The 22,582-nt window shown below is 47.9% G+C and overlaps 1 protein-coding gene across 3 annotated transcripts in view; it reads left to right on the top strand.

Moving 5' to 3' along the window:
* Positions 1-396: 396 nt before the first annotated feature.
* Positions 397-22,582, top strand: part of CREBZF (CREB/ATF bZIP transcription factor) — a 24,678-nt gene continuing 2,492 nt past the window's right edge. Inside the window, exons 1-5 of one of the 3 annotated variants that reach the window (XR_010985998.2) lie at positions 397-1,044; positions 3,981-4,210; positions 4,766-4,869; positions 7,776-7,872; positions 8,225-8,308. Coding sequence is in view for 1 of the 3 variants with exons in the window: in XM_068128562.2 (XP_067984663.2) it covers positions 583-1,044; positions 3,981-4,210; positions 4,766-4,869; positions 7,776-7,843 (864 nt within the window). In the remaining 2 variants the exon portion in view is untranslated. Of the gene's footprint in view, positions 1,045-3,980; positions 4,870-7,775; positions 7,873-8,224; positions 8,611-22,582 lie in introns of those variants that run through there. The other 2 variants (XM_068128562.2, XR_013624588.1) reach the window with 2 other exon arrangements.

The raw sequence follows: 22,582 nt of genomic DNA, 5'->3' as shown, positions 1-22,582 counted from the left end.
TGTTGCCTGCACTGCCAGGGTACAAGAAGGAATGAGCTTAAAGTTAAGGTTTATGAATGAAGAGTTATTCCTTCAAACCTGTTCATGGTTCGAATGGACTACGATTTTTCATTATCTATCACATGGGCGCCCGCGGAACACGTCACTTCCGGTTAGTGCACCCTTCACGACTACAGTCACGTGATTGGATACGTTGAAAACAAACCACAAAAGGGCACGTGTTACAGTTTACTTCCGGTAGTCTCGCCCTCACCTATTATCGGCTAAATTAATTACCTTAAATGTATGCTGGTAAATACTATTCACAACAGTAAATTATATATATTTCCTTTTTTATTGGAGGTCACAGCAAGTGCTTGACGGACGGAAATGACGTCGCTGCATCTCGCTTGAGCCAATGAGAGCGCGTCATGTTGAAGGGTGGACTCGTGCGTCGCCATTTCACTCAGCAAGCGTTGAAAACTTATTCGAACAGATATAATAACGAGAGAAACGGTCGGAGCAACATTGATGTAAATGTGATTATTATAGGAGGTCATTTTTAATAATAATAATAATAACGAACTTTTGTGAATTTGTACCATGGATATGTTCGATGGGCTTTTAGCACAATCACCGCTGCCTGAGGATCTCGAGCCGCCGGGCCTAGGCCCCGAGGCGGCCTTGGATTGGGATCCCGGCTTGGAGGACGGGGAAATCGAGGCGTGCTTGCGGACGTTTGCAAATGCCGACAGGTTGGAGAGCCTGGGGCTTCCTTTGGATGTACCTGTGGGCGATAGTCGCAGGTTTGGGGAGGATTGCGGCCTAAGGCCGAGAGCGGGTGCTGAGCGCAAGGTCGGGCGGAAATGTCATCCTGTGAAGGAGATCCCGCGTAGCCGTAAGAGGCTCGCAGGACCGGCTTCTCATGATGATGAGGAGGAGGAGGCGGAGGACGATGAGGAGGAGGACGACGAGGAAGAACTCGAGAAGAATCGGAAGAATGCGATTGCAGCTCGTCTAAACAGACAGCGAAAGAAACGTTACGTGGAGGGTTTAGAGGTCCAGGTGTGTGTCGTCATGTTGCTTGTTTACTTTTCCTTAATTCTAATTAAAAAGCTATTTCAGAATATCCAACCCTCCCCATATACAAACCTCCTCCCCATATACAATCCTCCTCCCCATATACAATCCTCCTCCCCATATACAATCCTCCTCCCCATATACAATCCTCCTCCCCATATACAATCCTCCTCCCCATATACAATCCTCCTCCCCATATACAATCCTCCTCCCCATATACAATCCTCCTCCCCATATACAATCCTCCTCCCCATATACAATCCTCCTCCCCATATACAATCCTCCTCCCCATATACAATCCTCCTCCCCATATACAATCCTCCTCCCCATATACAAACCTCCTCCCCATATACAACCCTCCTCCCCATATACAACCCTCCTCCCCATATACAATCCTCCTCCCCATATACAATCCTCCTCCCCATATACAATCCTCCTCCCCATATACAATCCTCCTCCCCATATACAACCCTCCTCCCCATATACAACCCTCCTCCCCATATACAATCCTCCCCATATACAAACCTCCTCCCCATATACAAACCTCCTCCCCATATACAAACCTCCTCCCCATATACAACCCTCCTCCCCATATACAATCCTCCTCCCCATATACAACCCTCCTCCCCATATACAACCCTCCTCCCCATATACAACCCTCCTCCCCATATACAACCCTCCTCCCCATATACAACCCTCCTCCCCATATACAACCCTCCTCCCCATATACAACCCTCCTCCCCATATACAACCCTCCTCCCCATATACAACCCTCCTCCCCATATACAACCCTCCTCCCCATATACAACCCTCCTCCCCATATACAACCCTCCTCCCCATATACAACCCTCCTCCACATATACAACCCTCCTCCCCATATACAACCCTCCTCCCCATATACAACCCTCCTCCCCATATACAACCCTCCTCCCCATATACAACCCTCCTCCCCATATACAACCCTCCTCCCCATATACAACCCTCCTCCCCATATACAACCCTCCTCCCCATATACAACCCTCCTCCCCATATACAACCCTCCTCCCCATATACAACCCTCCTCCCCATATACAACCCTCCTCCCCATATACAACCCTCCTCCCCATATACAACCCTCCTCCCCATATACAACCCTCCTCCCCATATACAACCCTCCTCCCCATATACAACCCTCCTCCCCATATACAACCCTCCTCCCCATATACAACCCTCCTCCACATATACAACCCTCCTCCCCATATACAACCCTCCTCCCCATATACAACCCTCCTCCCCATATACAACCCTCCTCCCCATATACAACCCTCCTCCCCATATACAACCCTCCTCCCCATATACAACCCTCCTCCCCATATACAACCCGCCTCCCCATATACAACCCTCCTCCCCATATACAACCCTCCTCCCCATATACAACCCTCCTTGGCCTCTTTGCTCCACCCCCTTCCCCCTTGTCATCTTCCAACCCCCCCGCCCCCACCTCGTCCTCTTCCAACTCCCCCTCGTCCTCTTCCAACTCCCCTCTTCGTCGTCTTCCAACCCCCCCCCCCCCTCCTCGTCGTCTTCCAACCCCCCACCTCGTCGTCTTCCAGCCCCCCTCCTCGTCGTCTTCCAACCCCCCTCCTCGTCGTCTTCCAACCCCCCTCCTCGTCGTCTTCCAACCCCCCTCCTCGTCGTCTTCCAACCCCCCTCCTCGTCGTCTTCCAACCCCCCTCCTCGTCATCTTCCAACCCCCTCCTCGTCATCTTCCAACCCCCTCCTCGTCATCTTCCAACCCCCTCCTCGTCCTCTTCCAACTCCCTCCTCGTCCTCTTCCAACCTTCCAGTCCTCCTCGTCCTCTTCCAACCCTCCAGTCCTCCTCGTCGTCTTCCAACCCCCCACCTCGTCGTCTTCCAACCCCCCTCCTCGTCGTCTTCCAACCCCCCTCCTCGTCATCTTCCAACCCCCTCCTCGTCATCTTCCAACCCCCTCCTCGTCATCTTCCAACCCCCTCCTCGTCCTCTTCCAACCCCCTCCTCGTCATCTTCCAACCCCCTCCTCGTCCTCTTCCAACTCCCTCCTCGTCCTCTTCCAACCTTCCAGTCCTCCTCGTCCGCTTCCAACTCCTCCCGCCCTCGCCCTCGTCCTCTTCCAACTCCCCCCCCCCCCTCGTCCTCTTCCAACCCTCCCCTCCTCGTCCTCTTCAACCCCCCCCCCCCCTTCTCGTCATCTTCCAACCCTCCTCCTCGTCATTTTCCAACCCTCCTCCTCGTCATTTTCCAACCCCCCTCCTCGTCATCTTCCAATCCTCCTCCTCGTCATCTTCCAAACCCCCCCCCCCCCCCTCATCCTCTTCCAACTCCCTCCTCATCCTCTTCCAACTCCCTCCTCGTCCTCTTCCAACCTTCCAGTCCTCCTCGTCCTCTTCCAACCCTCCTCCTCGTCCGCTGCCAACTCCTCCCCCCCCTCGTCCTCTTCCAACTCCTCCCCCCCCTCGTCCTCTTCCAACTCCTCCCCCCCCCCTCGTCCTCTTCCAACTCCCCCCCCCCCCCGTCCTCTTCCAACCCTCCCCTCCTCATCCTCTTCACCCCCCCCCCCTCCTCCTCGTCATCTTCCAACCCTCCCTCCCTTCCTCGTCCTCTTCAAACCCTCCTCCTCGTCCGCTTCCAACTCCTCCCGCCCTCGTCCTCTTCCAACTCCCCCCCCCTCGTCCTCTTCCAACCCTCCCCTCTCGTCCTCTTCCAACCCTCCCCCCTCGTCCTCTTCCAACCCCCCCCTCCCCCCCCCCCTCCTCGGCCTCTCCCACTCTGCTCCCCGCACCCTTTCCACCGATGTCCCTCTTCACCGACTTGTCCACACTATCCCTCTTCGCCACCCGACCTCTTACCACACCTCTGTTGAGAGTTTTGAAAATAACTTTGGACACCTTTTTTGCCTTAAGGTGGGTGACCTGGAACATGAGAAACGACAGCTCCAAAACGAGTGCGAGCGGTTGGAAAGTCGCGTGAAGCAGTTGGAAGGTGAAGTTGTGTATCTTCGCTCTGTGCTATCCAACGATTCCGCCCTAGCGGGTCTGCTGAACCTGGTGACCCGTGCTGGCCGTACTGGCCTTCTCAAGACGCACACGTCGCCCAGGACAAACGGTCCGGTGGCGGAACATGACTATGCAGGGTGTGGTGAAAACAAAATGTCTTTCCGAGCAGAGTGTGTTAACACGGTGGTGGAAAGGAACGGATCGAGATATCCATTAATCGAAAGTGAAACTCCGAAGAATGGAGTATCTGTAGGTGGGCTGTGTTTGCATGTCGATCGTGGTCTGGTGTCGGTGGAGTTGTGTGCTGTGTGCGCACAACAAGCTGCCGACCTGCGCAAGGCCAAGGACATTCAGGAATGATGTTTTGTTTGTTTGTGATGTGACCTACAGAAGGGAATGTCCTTTTTTTCCTTTTTTTTTTTTGGCCACTCCAAATTTTAGTTTTACCTCTTCTTCTTCCTCATTAGAGTATAATAAGCTCACTGTCCTTTTTGATGTTCATTCTATTGTCCAATGAGGCAGCTTTCTTCGTGAAATGTCAAGCTACATAGGTTGTGAGAAGTTGTCGACAGCATCCGATTTAATTTTGTTGATCTGATTTTATATTTCTTTTCCCAGATTTTTCCCCTTTAATCACCTTTTTTTTCCTTTTTTTTCTTCTTCTTCCCTTCTCTTGAATAATTGGGACAAAGCTCTAACCTGAGCAGCATCCTGTCACCCCGTTGTGTCATCTCTTCCTTGCAGGTGAATCGGAACAGACGGCTGGCGATTTGCCTGCCAGCATCCATATCCCTTGGTAAGGGAGGTGGTTACACTTTGTCATGTACCCCTCATAAGGATTTATTTTTTCTGGGTGTCACACCTGTCTATAATATAACGACCACCCAAGGGAAACGCTCATCATTAAGTTGATTATTTATTGTATCATTGCACGAATGCATCATTAGATATCACCGATCTCATTCAAATTGGTTGTTAAATAAAATCGGTAAATAATAGTAGAAAAATGTGAATGTTTCATGGACCGTAACATTTCTCCGATGCAATAAGAAAAAGGAACGGCACGCGATAGAGCGCGTACCTCTGCCGGGCTGAATAGTTTACGATTTGGATCCCAGCTAGCTCTCAATGGTGAAGAATCACCAAAAGATTCTAGGATTTGGATCTTCACCAAAGTCTAATCAAGTAGTCCTTGTCACACAACCAAAAATGTCCACCAGATTTTGTCCGAATCCGTCCATAACTTTTTCAGATATCTTGCTCACAGACAAATAAACAAGGGTGCAAACATAACCTTTGTGTGCCCTCAGTGGCGGAGGGAACCAGTGATTTTTGGACCGGCATATTCTCCTAATTTTGAAATTAACGTCGTGATAAAAAGCACTCCAAATTCTAAACTTTAAACGATTCATCACATTTTGTGCTAATTCAAAAAGTGAGCAAATCTGATAGTGTAATCATTTTGAGAGTTTGTGTAAACCCCGTATATTATCACAAGATAACTGTATTGTTCCTATCCGTAGACACTTCAACAACAAAACTTGGTCAGCGTTTTCAACTCTGTTTTACATGAGCGACATTTGCTGACTCATTAATAATAATAATAATAATAATAATAATAATAGTCTTATATATCCCCATCAAGCAGAGTAAAGGTGGATTTTCACGGGACACGCGAACGGTTCGCGAAGGATGCGAATGTCGAAAAAATGGCAAAGTCCAACATTCGTATTTTAGGCTCCAAAAGTTCGCCAAACATGCGCGGGAGTTCGGAAGCGTCGTAAATTGTTCGCAGGAGTCGTTTTTTGTTCGGCGGGTATTTCAAAAATGTTTGAAATACCCGCCGTTTTATTTTCGTTTATTTTCGTGAATAAGTGCAGAAAAGCATCCTGCACCGAGAACCCACAAAAAGTGAAAACCCACCTTAAACGACCCTCATGGCACTTTACATTATTCAGCGAACGCACACACAAACATACACACACACAGACACACCTTCACTCTTGCCCTATTCCTCTCCCTATGCCCTATTCCTCTCTCCTCTCCCATTAGCATGGAGGCCAGGGTTGTGTTTTTTGGATAGTGATTTAATGCACTTTCCACGTGATCTAAAGGAAAGATTACACAGGAGCAGGGCGTACATTATTACACTGCGCTCGCAAAGCAAAGAGCAGGGTTAAGCATTCGGTTGTCTACATGTCTGCATTTTTAAAATTCATTTTCTCAACAACCGTTGGTCCGATTGGCACTCCATTTTGCCATAGGAGCTCCCTCCGCCTGTCCAAAAAATTGTATTCACAATTATGACGTCATTGGTCACGTGGTACGGATGCCATCTTGGAAAAACGTTACACCTCTATAGCTCCCAAACCGCTCAATGGAAAAATTTTAAACAAGGGTCATTGTCAAGTACTCCCGATGAGGAATAAGATATGTTGATGAAGATGTCATCGATGCCTTCATTATGATGTCATAATTCGACATGTGCAACGCTTGATCTGATCGGTATGAAAAAAAAATTAAAAATTCCTCTGCACCTGTTAGTCCGTTTCAGAATAGGAGTGGCTCCTTCTGTATAATTTTAAAATGATAATTATGACGTGATGTGGTGCATACTCCATCTTGGAAAAATCGAAAAAAGTTGCACCTCTGTATCTCCAAAACCGCTCTATGGAAAAATGTGAAACGCGGCTCATTGTAAAGAACTCCATATGGAGAATAGGTGTTAACGATGATGTCATTGGTGCCACAATTATGACGTCATAATTCGACAGGGACAACGTTTGTTTGATCAGATCAGAAATGTCACTGTCTGATCAGTTTGAAATTTATTGAGAATGATCGATGCGACAATTATATTAGAGAATATAAACTTATGACGTCATTGCTCACATGGTCTGGCAGACATTGGATCAAAGAAAAAAGAAAAAAAAAACTTTCAAAAACAAAAGAGTAGGCTTGCACCAAGTTGACTGCGCAGGGTAAGTATTCTATGAATACCATCTTATTTATTTATTTTACTGGGATTTTAGAACTATATTCATTCTCCATTGATCAGAATAAAATAAGTAACAATCTGGAGTCAATTGAGCTTCCAACTGCCTATTTGAGAACTGAGTCGCTGGTGAAATAATGACTGTCGTGTAAAAAAACAATCAGGTCAAGGAAGATCATGTTTTGTGGCTGCTGTTAAAGGGTGTTGTACAAGCAGGTGTTGTAGGGGTCGATTTTTGGCCGCTGAGATCAGGTAACCATTCTAAAGAGGTGGTCGTTAAGGCAGGTTTGACCCTTTTTGAACGGAGGATTGATGAAGGGTTAATGGTATGTACACTTGTGTACGGGTGAAACCAAATTTTAACTTTTATCAAAACCTTTAAATTTGAACTGTGTAATTCGAATTTTTATTTATTTTAAAGTTGATTGGATCAACATTCCTGACCACATCCTCAAAAAAGTTGCTCCAATAATGGTTGCAACCTCTTACATACGATTTTGAGCATCGATAAAATAAAAAAGTGAACCTCACCCCCTCGCCTTTATCAAATTGGTTTTGTGGATTAGACCAATCACAACCAAATGAGTTTGACCATTTGGTGCAAGTAGGATATTTTTATTTGCATAAACCCTTCCTGAATCTTCTGGCAGATGTTGAGGATTGTGAACTCTAAGGACTTTCTCCCTTCTCTTCCTTTTTACACGAAGACTGCTACAGCCGGATGTGCCTGCTGAAGTCCTTGCCTGTTTGGCGTGGCCCATTAAAAAAGGTGTAAAAACGTATGGTTGGTTCAAAAAAAAAAAGGTTGGTTCAATGCACCTTTCTTATCCATTTGGGGGACTGTACTGGGCATGTTCTGAAGATTGGCTCATCAAAAATTTGGGAACTAATTCCTGTTCGCTTCATCCATATTACAGGAAAACCTGTTTGGATTTTGTATGAACTACTGGAAGGGAGTGTTTGTGTGTGCGTTGAAACAAATGCCAAATTTAACCGACTATGTTGGTAAATGTTCATCGTCGGCACTATGGCGCTAAACTTTGTGAGAATTCTCTGGTACACTGAATGCCGTGCCGGTCAATAAAAAGAGAAAAAATGGAACAAAATGTCATGGCTCCGTTCCAGACACCCCTCTGGGGGTTCATGTGTGTGGCAGATATTTCACAGGTGCTGTGCTGGCGTCCTTGCATCTGGAGCCGTTTTGAGTAGTGTTTTGAAGAGAAAAGTGTTGGAGTGCAGGGTAGGTATATGAATTCTGATGCTGAAAACATTCCATTGTGAGTCTTAAATCGGTCCAGGAGCATATTTCCCTTCCTTGGGAATGCTTTGTTTTCCTAAGATGAAAGATCTTTTTTTATTTTTGTTTTTAACCATTGCAGAAAGAAAGTAGTTTTTAAAAATGTAATCATTTACTTTTGCACTCTGCAGTTAAAAGTTGTTATTTTGAGGTTTGCACATCAAGGAAAACGCAATCAACTGATCTTTTCGAATGTGAAAAGGTACCTGGACACAGTAATAAATTATTGGATGCGAGCAGCTGAACATGCCTTGGTTTCTATTATTTTGAGCTGTTAAAAAAAAAAACGATTATAGAGATGAAAGGATGAAGTCCAGATGTGCTTGTTAGATGGAAACCAAATGCATAGGTTCAAGTGCGTCATTTGTTTTTTCGTGTGTGTATCAATTAAAATGTCGAGCCGTCACTGAGCCAAACTTGAATTCAGACCATTGTGCATGAGGATTTCAATATATAATTAGCCTGCTGGCTCAATGAAGGTGTGTGCGCATGCTTGCATCCATCCATCCATCTGCACCCAGATCTACTTTAATATACAGGGTGTCCACAAAGTCATGCTTCATCGGAAATTATTTAATTCATCTCGCATTTATTTTTTAATGTATTTTTTTTTAATCGCTCACTTAGCCCAGATATGTTGAAGAACATTCAGAGAAACCTCCTTTTTCCGTTTACAAACGTTCTGAGATTGGAGGGACACATTTCGAAAAACTGATGTCGCCAACCTTACAAATAAATGTTTTGCCTATGATGCGTGACTTTGTGGACACCCTGTGGATTGTTCAATCTAAAAATGAACTACTGACCTTGGCATGCTGCAGGTAACAAGAATGACTGCACCGCACTGTGGTCACAACCTGCGACGAAATCCAGTAACAGGCCGATAGGGAAAAGCGCATTTAAAGCACTCTTAAAAGATGAACAGCGCAATTGGGAAACACACATTTAATATAACCACCTTTAGAGGCCATTTTTCCCCGCAAAGCAGGGGTTGGCCTTTTTCGGGAACCGTCGTTGTTTTTTTGGTCCCCTTTTTGAAGCGATGTTTTACGGCCGGATGCCCTTCCTGACACCAACCCTTTTTGCCGCCTTTAACGACAACCAGGGAATTACCAGTGAACTGGTGCTCAATTGGCCGACCTCAGAAGGATGAACAGGCTGAGTCAACCCCCCTGGCGTTAATTCAGTGATCGACCAGGATTCGAACACAGGATCTCTAGGTATCCTAAGCCGGCACCCTAGCCGCTAGCCCAACACCAACACATTTAATGCGCTATTAAAAAATTAACTTGACACCTCTCATCCATGTCACCCTCTGTCGGAGTAAAATCAGAACGAGTCGATTTGTCATGGTCAAGTAGTGTTTAACTCCACCGTGGGGCAGTTCAAAAATTACCTAACGCCATTTTATTTTATTTTAGCGAGGCATGTACTGACTTAAACATTTGCTCACAATTTTTATTCGACATATGATTAGATTTTTCAGGGTATCATCATGAGTAACACTTGACCCAAGCAAAGCCATTAGAAATCTGGTGCACCAAACCCGGGCAGTGTATAATCAGCAGAGGCCTACAGTCCTGATGCCTTGGACCCACCAGAAAACAAGATGACAGCCATATTTTGTTTGGGTGCCATGGTGGGTGGAGTCCAGCAGCTGTCCGATCAATGGGAGCACGTTTGAGGGTGCTCATGTGACCCGGAAATGCTTCGACGTTGATTCTTGAAGAAAATAATTTTCAGGGAAAGGTAAATGTTCATTCCACTTTGTCTATTACCATAAAGAGAAATCATATTTTATTGTCATAACTGACAAGTGTGCGCATAATCATTTGTAGTACTAGTGGGCCCGTTGGTCCATGAGACAATTTTCATAGCTCTTCACGACCTTGTAGCATACCTGCTTGCTGTCGTGCTTGAGAATTAGCTTACCTTTCACCAAGCCCAGGTGTGAGGGTGAAGGGGGAAGGTGGGGGGAAAGGGATTTTATGATTGTTATTATTATTATTGCCAAATTTATACTATTACAAGTCAGGAGATGACGATGGTTCACGAGCGAGCGGTATTCAATGACAAAGGACGGACTATAACCGAAACAGGCCCGGACAGGCCAGGCCCGGAAATGTCAAAACGAAGGTTACTGACCTTGAAATGAGATAGAAAATAATGTATAATCAGTTATGAGGTTAGTTAGCTACACAATACCAAAAATTCAGTTCGATTCTGACAACTTTGACCTTTGTAACCTTCAAAGGTCGAAGATTCTGAAATTTGTTGGAAAACTTGTATTTCATGATGTATGTGATAAGATAAGATCATGTACAACATTTCACACTATCAGGAAGCGAACAATGTAATAAAACCATCAAAAATCGACTTTTCTAAATTTCGTGACCTTGTGACCTTGACCTTGGGGCGAAAATGAAAAATCGAGCTCTGTGGGGTTAGACACATGACATTGGCCTAACCAAATACCGAAACCCTTGTCAAATTCCACCAAACCCCTCGGAGAAGATGTAGCTTGAACTCGATTACCCCCTAAAAAGATCTTTTTCGGGCGTGGCTCCGCCCACAATGGGCGCAATACGCCCACTCTAGGCAGGACACAACTAGATCATGATATCAACCTCCCACCCAAGTTTCATCAAGATCGGATGATATCATCGGGTAGTTATGCTGCGGACAGACACAGACAGACACATACCCATGACGAATATAGTGGTCACTCTGTTTGATAACTCGTGAACCAATTATTGTTGTTAATATCACTAGTATTAATTACCCTCGCCAGAGGATTGGGTCTCTGTTTGTCCACAGAGAACGTATGTGTTAAGAAAACATAAATTTTCCTCATTGGGTGTAGGTCGGAGACGTGTTTTAGGCACCTACAAAAAAACCAGAAAAAACAAACAAACATTTATTTCTTCAAAATGCCAACAGGATAAGAACGTCACCAGCAGGTTTGCAGTTCGTATCTGAGAAATCAGGTTCAAGAGAAAAACAACTTTTGACTTCATTTGTCTTTGACTGTTTTTCTGCTCTGATTCTGCAACTGGACCTGACGGCATCAGCCCACGGGTCCTAAAATCCTGTTCTTCCGCTCTTTCACTCCCTCTCTCTGTTCTCTTCACCCTCTCTTTTGCTCAAGGTCAACTGCCATCTGCTTGGAAATCAGCCAACATCACCGCTTTGCACAAAAAAGGTGCAAAAACAGATCCCAGCAACTACAGACCAATCAGCCTTCTCCCAATTATCAGCAAAGTCATGGAATCCATCATTGCTTCGGATATGAAATCTTTCCTCTTCTCCAATGGCTTGATCTCTGATCATCAATTTGGTTTCAGACCAGGTCACTCTACTCTGGACATGCTGCTTCTGCTGTCTCAACAATGGATGGAGGTCCTCAATGCCAAACAGGAAATTAGAGCAGTCTCCCTCGACATATCACGTGCCTTCGATACGGTCTGGCACCCCGCTCTGCTCACCAAACTCTCCTCCTTTGGTATCCATGGAAATCTCCACGCATGGCTGGCGGACTTCCTCTCTCGTCGTAGTCAACGTGTGGCCCTGAATGGGTTTCTCTCATCTCCTCTTCCTGTTCAGGCTGGAGTTCCCCAAGGCAGTGTTCTGGGCCCTGTGCTTTTTCTGGTCTTCATCAATGATCTCTCTGACTCTCTTGAAAATCCTCTCTATCTCTTTGCTGATGACTCCACTCTCTGCCACTCCATTCCTCATCCCTCAGATCGGCAGTCTGCAGCCTCCTCGCTCTCTGCAGACCTGGACAAAATCACAGACTGGGCAAACAAGTGGAACATGTCTTTCAATCCTGACAAATCTCACACTCTTACGATGTCTCTCCGAAAAGACCGACTGGACAACCCTCCCATCTACTTTCTGAATAATCATCTCCAAGAAGTTCTGTCACAAGCTTTTGGGTCTCACTATCTGCCATGATCTTTCCTGGGAAAACCACATTTCCAAGCTGGCCTCCAAAGCCAGTCGCCGACTGGGCATCCTCCGTCGTGCGAAGTCCTTCCTTGGCACACCTGAGCTCCTCACCACATACAAGGCTTTCATCCGCAGCTCAATGGAATACTGCTCTCCCCTCTGGGCTAGTGCTCCTGCCTCACACCTAGCTCGTCTTCACGCTGTTGAAACCAAAGCGTTCAGAATCATTGGAATCTCCCGCGATGACGCTATCTCCGAGGGCCTTTCACTTACTCACCGCAGGCAGGTTGGTGGTCTTTCCGTCTTCTACCGACTCCTCTCCGGCCTTGCTCCCCCAGCTCTCTCTGGGCTCTGTCCCCCAAATATTCCTGCAGGTCGCACAAGATCTGCCTGCAACCCTCTTATGGTTAAACTGCCAAAATCAAGACTCTCTGCTCACCTTCACTCCTTCATTCCTCTTTTCTCCCGCCTCTGGAACAAACTCCCTCACTCTCTTCAATCCCACTCCTCCCTCCAGGTCTTTAAAACGGCTGTTCACCACCATCTCTTATCTTCCCCAATCCAAAACCTTGATCTTTTCTACCCCCGCTAATTTCACCCCAAATCCACTTTTTTGAGGTGACTTTTGTCTTCTTTCCTGGAAGTCCTTGGTGTCCTTACGTTTTATACCTATCCTGTCTCCCCCCAGGCCCTCTGCCTCCCACACATCTCCCGATGTCCCTGCCCTCAAATGTTGTGTTTGTGTGCTTCCTCCCCTTCTCTCCCCATCTTGTCGACCGCTCCCCTTTTTATATACTTTGTTTGTTTGATTTGTTTGTTTGATAAATGTTAGCTCTTTCACGAGCCTCGACTCTGTATACAAAAAAATTTAAAAAAATTGTTCATTTAATTTGGAAATTTATGGCAACCTTTTTCTGTCCCACCTGTAAAGAAGAACGAGTTGAGGCACAGGCTAATGCATTCTTGGCCACCAGCCTATTTCTCATCCTGCCTCACATTTTGTACCTCATGAAGGGTCATTGGAGCAACAACCACTCTTTCATTTCTGAACTCTGATTTTAATGCAGCGTCATATTTACACTGCGGAGTGGGTTGACTCAGCCTGTCATCCTTCCGAGGTCGGCAAATTGAGTACCAGCTTGCTGGGATGAATGATCCCGGTGTGTACCCCGATTTAGAATAGGTACACCGTATCCCTGCGCAATCGTAAGAGGCGACTAAGGGTTGGTGTCAGGAAGGGCATCCGGCCATAAAAACATTGCCTCAAACAGGGAACCATGATTGTCATGGGGCCCGCAAGGCTAACCCCTGCTCTAGCAGGGAAAATGGCCTTAAAACGATCATTCATTCATATTCATCATATTTTTACTGTATAATGCTTGAAAATGTAATAGGAGAATAAAACTTCCTTGTGGTTTAACATGGAATAGATGGGTCATTTCTTCATTGCCCATTACATGTATGCATAATAATCAGGAAGCTCCCAAGCCTTTAGGAGGAAACGTTTTATTTTCGTGAATAAGTGCAGAAAAGCATCCTGCACCGAGAACCCACATTTCGTTGGATTCATCCAAATTGAGTGGAATGTCGTTTCCAAAAGGATTTTGATGTGCTGCAGATCATTTGAATTTCATCCAACTGCATTTGCAACATAACATGCTTTTTATTAAAAGGAAATCTCAGGTGTAGTTATTTAAAGTTCCAAAGCTTGCTCTTGCATGTGTTTCAAACAACCTCTTGCACCCAACTTGTAATGTTGTTTTAAACAATCATTTAAAAATGCACAGATGCGGTAATTCAAAATAATAATTTGGACAAGATGCTGAATAGTCTTTCGTTTAGCCTTCTAATACAAAAATTAAATACTGTACAATTAATTTTATATACTTAAAGTTGTTTCTCGAGTTTGTTTACTTCCATGGGAAATGAAGTAGTCGGTTGTAGGTTTTTAGGTAGTAGATTGTAGACAGCAACCACCCAGGATAATACTACTACCGTCCTGACCGAGGAGTGTTAAAGTGGTGCCCAGAACCATCTTACACTCTCCGTGTCACGATTGCTGGTCTTACTTTCTGTCTCACTCAAACGATAGCTACCGGGCTGGCTTCAATATTTTTCTCGCAAACAAATATCATACACTTTTCATCAGACACTTTTCTTCTCTTTTGTTTAAGGCCTGGCCTCGATGAGGACTATACAGTCCGTGCCTGGAGCCTCCGACATAAAAAAAAAAAACAAGTACACCTAACAATCAGCATTAGTCCTTCATTGGAGCAAAAGAGACTATTGCCCCTTTATTGTTGCAAAATAAACTAGAACGACACTTTTCAACATCACGACGTCGACCGATATGCCTCCGTCCACATTATTACCTGACATGACCTCTGACCTCTTGATGCCATAACCTAATCAGTTCATCTTTGCATCATATTGTTGCGAATATGGAATTTGGCCTCCATATCCGCTTGTAAATATTCCCCTATTTTCTCCAATACTCCCCAACTTTCCCCGATCCCCCATTCCCTAGTCCCATTGCATGTAAATAACAATCAGTAGAGCCGACCTTCCCCTTATTCCCCCATTAAATGTCGTGCCCAGGTCCACCGCACCACACGTAGACAACTTTCGGACATCTTCCTAGTTATTCTTATTCTATGTCAGTTAAGGCCTCGTCTCCATTAATTATGACTCTTCGTTGCACCAGAATGTGATTATATGGCATCAGTAGTGAGTTTAGGACCTTTCCCATACCTCCTTCCATCTTCTTCCCCAACAATTACAACAACAACAGAGGAGATGGCGGCGGAGCGGGGGAGGATGCGTCCTCACACCGGCTCGATTAGCGCCATAGACCATGCGCTCCACGGGGTTACCACGAAGGGGCTCCTTGTCAGCTCCTCGTCAAGGGCGGAGCCTGGTAAACCCCCCCGCACGCACCCAATGAGAAGCAACGTGCCGATTCCACGAGGCGGAGCTAACGAGCCGAGGGCGTGTCACTCCCCGCCGGATATACGCGGCCCCGCGCCGGATGTGACGAGAGATGCGCACCCAGCTTGGAGAAGGAAAGCCACCTGCGAGCGCTGAGTCAGATGCGCCCCCAGCTTGAGACGACAAGACGCCACCTCGAGCGCTGTGAAACCTCCTGCATCTACTGGACCGTACAGTACCCTGTCCTTGAGCCAAGAGTGCACCTTGAGCCATCGATTCTGCCTTTCCTAGCCATCAAACCCCCGTGTGAGTCAGCCGTTGTCCCGTGTGTCTGTCGTCTGTCCGGGGTTAATATAAGAGTGTGTCTAAGTGCCTGTCTTCCTGTAATATACCTCTAGCCCCTGTAATCTAACCTTTTCCGTACGAATATACTTGAGAATCGAAACATTGGTGTCGTATTGTGTTATTGTAATCCAGCCGGGTGTCTTCTTTTTCTTATTGAGCCAGCATAGCGCGACTAGTCAACGTTCGGGCACAATCGGGTAACTTGTGCAGACGTGGTCATACCATAAAACCGCTCGGTAAATAACATCCAAGCCACGTCTGTAACAATTGGTGTCAGGAGTGGGATTCGAACCCACGCCTCCACAAGACGCCATCCGAGCGCTGCGACCTCCCCGCATCTCTGGACCGGACCGAGTCGATTCTGACCTTTGAGCCCAGGTGCACCTGGAGCCATCGCTACCCGCCTGTCCTTTCCATCAACCCCCGTGTGAGTCAGCCGTTGTCCCGTGTGTCTGTCGTCTGTCCGGGGTTAATATAAGAGTGTGTCTAAGTGCCTGTCTTCCTGTAATATACCTCTAGCCCCTGTAATCTAACCTTTTCCGTACGAATATACTTGAGAATCGAAACATTGGTGTCGTATTGTGTTATTGTAATCCAGCCGGGTGTCTTCTTTTTCTTATTGAGCCAGCATAGCGCGACTAGTCAACGTTCGGGCACAATCGGGTAACTTGTGCAGACGTGGTCATACCATAAAACCGCTCGGTAAATAACATCCAAGCCACGTCTGTAACAATTGGTGTCGGGAGTGAGATTCGAGGCCCGACCAAATTTTGAAAAAAAAAAAAAAAACGAATAGAGGAAAAAAAAAATTTGGTCAAAATTTGGAGCGGCCGAAATTTGTTTTGTTTTACGAAACTCGAATTTTGCAAGTCGCGCTATGGCGGATCAAGACGGCTGGGGTCCGGTAGGGGAGAGTGAGGCAGGGTCGGTCCAGGACCAAATTGAGGGACGTGAGGAGAGCGAAGCAGCGAGGGTAGCAAACGCACAAAATGGCGCCTCGCTGGTCACCGCGCCCGCGACCGTAGCAGCGCCGCCGATGGATTGGGGCCTATTTATGGAACAAATAAAGGCGCTCATGGTCCAGACAAGTGAAGACCTGAGGAATGACTTGGGAAACCAAATGGGGGTAATGGGAAACCAAATGGGGGTAATGAGGGACGAAGCGAGGGGTACCGGTGAGAAGTTAGACAATAATTTTGAGGAGTTAGACAAGAAAATTGGGAAGTTAGACAATAATTTTGAGGAGTTAGACAAGAAAATTGGGAAGTTAGACAATAATTTTGAGGGGTTAGACAACGGGATAAAAGAAGTGAAAAATGGGTTAATGGGGGTAGAAAATAGAATGGCTGCCCAGGAGAATCAGATAGAGGGAGTGAAAAATGGGTTAGAGGGGTTAGAAAACAGTATGGAAGGCAAATTGAGGGACATGAGGGACCAAGCGGAAAGGGAAGTTAAACAAATGGAGCAGCAGATAGAGGGGGTCAGAATGGGGGTAGAAACCAAACTGGATGCTCACAGGGAGGAAATGGAGCAGATGAGGGTGGCATCTGGGCAGGAGATGCAAGTGATGGGAGAGGAGATCAGAAGAGGAGTGAGTGAGGAGGTCGGAGGAGTGCGCGAGGAGGTGAGGCACTGTGAGGAGCACATGGAAAAGGAGGTGAGAAAGGGGACTGTAAAGTTACAAGGGGGCATAGAGGACCTGACGCAGGAGGTGGAGCAGCTGACGGTGGGACAAACGGAGTTAGTGGAGCAGGTTCAAAGGAACACTGCGGTATTAGGAGGTTTAAAAGCGACACAAAATGACCTAAAAAATGACTTGGTAGCGACGAAGAGGGAATGTCAGATGGTACGTGAGGGACTGACAACGAGGTTGGACGAGGTGATAGAGGTAATGGAGACGAAGGACCGGCAGGTGAGGACGCACCTGGAAACGGTCAAGGTAGCCTTGGAGGACGAGCTTGAGGAGACGTACCGGGGAATAAAAGAGGTGAGGCACAAATTAGAAGAAGTGGAAGAAGGGGTGAGCGAAATTAAGAAGCGACGGAGAGGGGATAACAAAGAGATAAAAGAGGAGATAAAAGAATTGGTCCAAAGTCTGTGTTTGGATCGTGATGTGCTCGTTAACCGGATGAGGGATTCGCAGGTGATGGAGGAGAAGCGAAGAGGAAGAGGACCCGGTGTAAGTGGTGACCAATATGGTCGTGCGTATGATGCGCCAGGGGATTTAAGAAGCTTGGGGGTCGAGATAGACCCGGGTGTTCGTGAGAGGCCGTGGGTGAAGTGTGCGACAGGTCTGGTGTGCGAAAGAGGAGGTGTGCGAGACAGTCCGACTCTGGGGTGTGTGAGGAAAAAGTGCGTGCCAAGGAGTGAGTGTGCTGGCGAGAGTGAGTCGGTCGTAGCGCGTGTGCGAGGGAGCACATGGAAGCGTGGTGTGGTAAGTGTTACAGAGGGTGTGACGGGAGAGTGTGCGCGAGAAAGGTGTGTGACGGACAGGTGCATGAGGAAAGAGTGCGCTGTCAGAAGTAAGGAAGAGTGTCCACCTGTGGTGAGTGTTACAGAGGGTGTAACGGGAGAGTGTGCGCGAGAAAGGTGTGTGACGGACAGGTGCATGAGGAAAGAGTGCGCTGTCAGAAGTAAGGAAGAGTGTCCACCTGTGGTGAGTGTTACAGAGGGTGTAACGGGAGAGTGTGCGCGAGAAAGGTGTGTGACGGGCAGGAGCACGAGGAAAGAGTGCGCTGTCAAGAGTAAGGGTGAGTGCGCTGTCAAGAATGGAGGTGAGAGTAGTGAGAGTGACAAGGAGAGTGAGTTTGTTGTGACAGGTGAGCGAGGATGTACACCTGGGATGGAAGGATGCACACCTGGAATGGTAGAGCGTGAGTGGGAATGCACGCTGGAATTGGTAGTGAGGCACGTGGTTGGGTGTGCGAATGAGGGCACACCTGTGATTGTCACAGAGGAGGTGACTGAGGAGGGGGCGCGAAGAGGTGTTTTGGTGAGGTGTGCGACCAACGAATGTGTGCCAAAGTGTTCGGTGGTCAGGTGTGTGACCAAGGCTGTGAGTGGAATGAGGGTACCTGGGTGTGTAAGGAAAGGTACGAGGAGCATGGGCACGGCTGGATGTGTGAGTAAGGAACGGGCTGCGGGGTGTAAGCGTCCAGGTGAAGCATCGACGTTAGACGGGGTAGAGTTTAGAACGACTTATAGCCGAATCGGGCCCTCGGTGCGTGCTGGGCCTCGCTTTGAACGGCCGCGTCCGTGCTCCACTAGGCGGAGCTGGCAGCCCGATAGGAAGGGTCGTTATGGCGACCACGTTTTGTTGAGACGTGCCGGCAGGTCGAGATCGGGACATTGGATGGCTCCACGCCGAGGTGGTGCGTGGGATCTCGGCCCGGGTGAGCCCCCGTCCCTGCACCGAATGCCGGACGCATCCAGCCGCTGGCACAAAACAACCAGCATTCATGGCTTGGCTTTACGAAGCCGGGCTTTGGACAGGGATTGGCGCACCGAGAGGTATTAGTGAGTCGACTGGGTGATGAGGTTAGTGTTTTGGACCCAAAAGTAGAGAAAAACAAAATTTGATGATTGGCAAGGGATTGGCAGTAGTGATTGGCAGATGATGGGTAGTGATTGGCAAATTTTTAATTTGTTGCAATTTGATGTGCAAAATTGGTAGTGAGAGACCCCCGATGGGGTGGGATGGCATCCCTGCCACCTTTCCCATAGGGGGGGCAAAGGAGCACTAGGTTTATGGGGTGTATGGCAGTGAAAACTAGCCCGGGTGGGTTAGGATATTGTGTGTAGGGATCTAGAAGATGACATTAGGTAACGTTAAGATTAGTTAGTGACTGATACCTGTAGTGGGGACGCAGGTAGATTAGTATGGATGATAATGACGTGGGAGCGCAATAGTTTAAAGGGACGACTGGGAAGCGCAAGTTTCAGAAGGGAGTAGTTAGCTGAGATGATGCCGTGTGTGTGTGAGAATTGAACAGGTGTGATTGCACAGGTGTGCAACTGGACAGGTGTGTGGAGCAGTGTATGAGTAGTGAGTGTGTGGATCAGCGCGAATGCGCTTGGGGAGAGAAGGGTGCAGGTGGCACCAGGTGTGAGAGCACAGGTGTGCAAATACAGGTGTGTGGAGAGAGTTGGAGTAAGTGGTACGGAGTGGTGTGCATGGTGTGAAGGTGTGAATGGGGGAAGAGTGGACCCCCATCACGGATACCCGGGGCGGGTAGTGTAAGTGTTAGGTAGAGGGTGCAGGTAAATTGTGGTTGGATATTGGCATTTGTGATGCGGTGGCAGAATGGTGTTGTGGATGGGTGCATTAGTGTTGTGGAAATGGCTGGGCGTGTAGCCTGTTAGTGTGTGTAGTTGGTTGGGCACTCCACCACTGTGAGGATGTCGGCCAGGTGAGGCCGCAGGTGGGCTCTGGGAGCCGGTAGTTGTGAGTGGGTGCCTGAGGATCCCGGGTGTGGATCGGGCAGCCCAGTGCCAGAGAGGGCACGGAGTGGGGAGAGAGCCAGAGGGCCTTCCCCTGGTAGTTAGGTTAGGGTAAGGAGCAGGTAAGCTCGGAGGCAACTGCAGTGGTGGAGGTGTGCAGGTGGGTAGACCCACTGGGAGAGGTACACGTCGCAGCCCAGAAATTGTACGAGGGCACCGGGAGATGAATCGGGGGAGTGAGACCCCAAATTGAAGAGCACCACAGTTTGGCCAATGGGAATTGGTTTTTAGAACCCATAGTGTAAGAGGGCCAATGGTTTGGCCGGAGAAGGACCCCGGGTAGTGTAAAGTTGTTAAAGTCATTTAGGAGATAGTTAGGATTGATGAACCTGTCGCACCATACGCAGCCACTTACCTGTGGTGATGATGATGACTCCACACCTGTGTTTTCTTTGTTTTGTGCAGGAAATGAGATTGCTGTGAGGATTTGTGAGACGCATCACGACGTGGATGAGACATTGGGGTGATTCCATCTCTCCCTCCCTAGGAGGGACTGATGATGAATTGGTAATGGCAAATTTTGATGTTGAGTTGAAAATGGCAAATTTTGATGAGAGTTGAAAATGGCAAATTTGATTGGTTAGGAGGGAGAGAAGACGAATTTGGTTTATGGGAGGAACGGGGAAGACAGTAGGGATGTTTGTTGATTTGTAAAGTAGATGTTTATGGGTAGTGTTGTGTTGTGTGGATACAGTAAGGGGTAAGGGAGGGGCCATGTAGGTTACCTGGTGGGGGGGGGGGGGCGTACGATAGGAACGTACCTGTCTCACCTGGTTCCCATGTGCCCCCAGTGTGCATCACCTTACATTGCGTGCACTTTTGCGCCCTTACCACCTTACTCACTTGTCTGCTTCTTTTGTCTCCCACCTCCGAGGATCTGGCTTTGGGGTAGAGAGAGAGGAGAGAGAGGTGCTGGCTGCGCAGTTGTGGGCCTGCACTTTCGCTGTTTGCTGCCGGGATCGATACACCATATGGACCGCAATGTTTGTGGCCACCCACAATGGACCGCAGTTCGTTTGCGGCCAAGCACCACCCGGGGATGGACCTATGGGTCAACGTGGCACCTATGCCATAAAGGTGAACCACTGTTAATTAACACCACTGAAGGCCACACGAAGAGCAAGAGACACCTGCAGGGTTAGGGGTTGTCGCATTTATTTTTAATCATTGAACAATGGTGACTGCACCGGATGGTGCTGACTGTGTGGTGGGGTGGTGCTTTTGATGCTGGGAAAGGGTGCTCTGCACGTTATTAAAGGCCGTCGGCCACAGAGCACTCGTGGGTTGGTGTATCGATGCTGGCAAGCGCGCTCTCTCTATGCATAACATCTGCATGTGTTCCTCCAAAGACAGGTCCTGGATCGTAGTGTAAATAGCAGCGTAGTCTTGTAAATAATGCTCCCTACCGGCTGTATGTTTAGTTTGAGAATTCTTTCCGGATTCGGTTATCCTGTGGGTGTGTTTCTGTGAGGAGAAGGGTGCAACGTCGCAGGGGGACATATTTACCATTGTGAATATCTGTAAAACTGTCGCACTCAGGGTAGAGTTAATAGTAGAGGGAACTACATTGCGTGCCACACTAAAGTAGGTAAAAATTTATCGGGTCGGGACGCCCCGAGGGTAGAGAAGGGTGCAATGTTGCGAATATGGAATTTGGCCTCCATATCCGCTTGTAAATATTCCCCTATTTTCTCCAATACTCCCCAACTTTCCCCGATCCCCCATTCCCTAGTCCCATTGCATGTAAATAACAATCAGTAGAGCCGACCTTCCCCTTATTCCCCCATTAAATGTCGTGCCCAGGTCCACCGCACCACACGTAGACAACTTTCGGACATCTTCCTAGTTATTCTTATTCTATGTCAGTTAAGGCCTCGTCTCCATTAATTATGACTCTTCGTTGCACCAGAATGTGATTATATGGCATCAGTAGTGAGTTTAGGACCTTTCCCATACCTCCTTCCATCTTCTTCCCCAACAATTACAACAACAACAGAGGAGATGGCGGCGGAGCGGGGGAGGATGCGTCCTCACACCGGCTCGATTAGCGCCATAGACCATGCGCTCCACGGGGTTACCACGAAGGGGCTCCTTGTCAGCTCCTCGTCAAGGGCGGAGCCTGGTAAACCCCCCCGCACGCACCCAATGAGAAGCAACGTGCCGATTCCACGAGGCGGAGCTAACGAGCCGAGGGCGTGTCACTCCCCGCCGGATATACGCGGCCCCGCGCCGGATGTGACGAGAGATGCGCACCCAGCTTGGAGAAGGAAAGCCACCTGCGAGCGCTGAGTCAGATGCGCCCCCAGCTTGAGACGACAAGACGCCACCTCGAGCGCTGTGAAACCTCCTGCATCTACTGGACCGTACAGTACCCTGTCCTTGAGCCAAGAGTGCACCTTGAGCCATCGATTCTGCCTTTCCTAGCCATCAAACCCCCGTGTGAGTCAGCCGTTGTCCCGTGTGTCTGTCGTCTGTCCGGGGTTAATATAAGAGTGT

This window comes from Myxine glutinosa, chromosome 9 (genome assembly GCF_964187855.1).
Source record: "Myxine glutinosa chromosome 9, kmMyxGlut1.1, whole genome shotgun sequence".
In the NCBI taxonomy this organism is placed as follows: domain Eukaryota; kingdom Metazoa; phylum Chordata; class Myxini; order Myxiniformes; family Myxinidae; genus Myxine; species Myxine glutinosa.
This window is presented reverse-complemented; position numbering and strand designations above follow the sequence as displayed.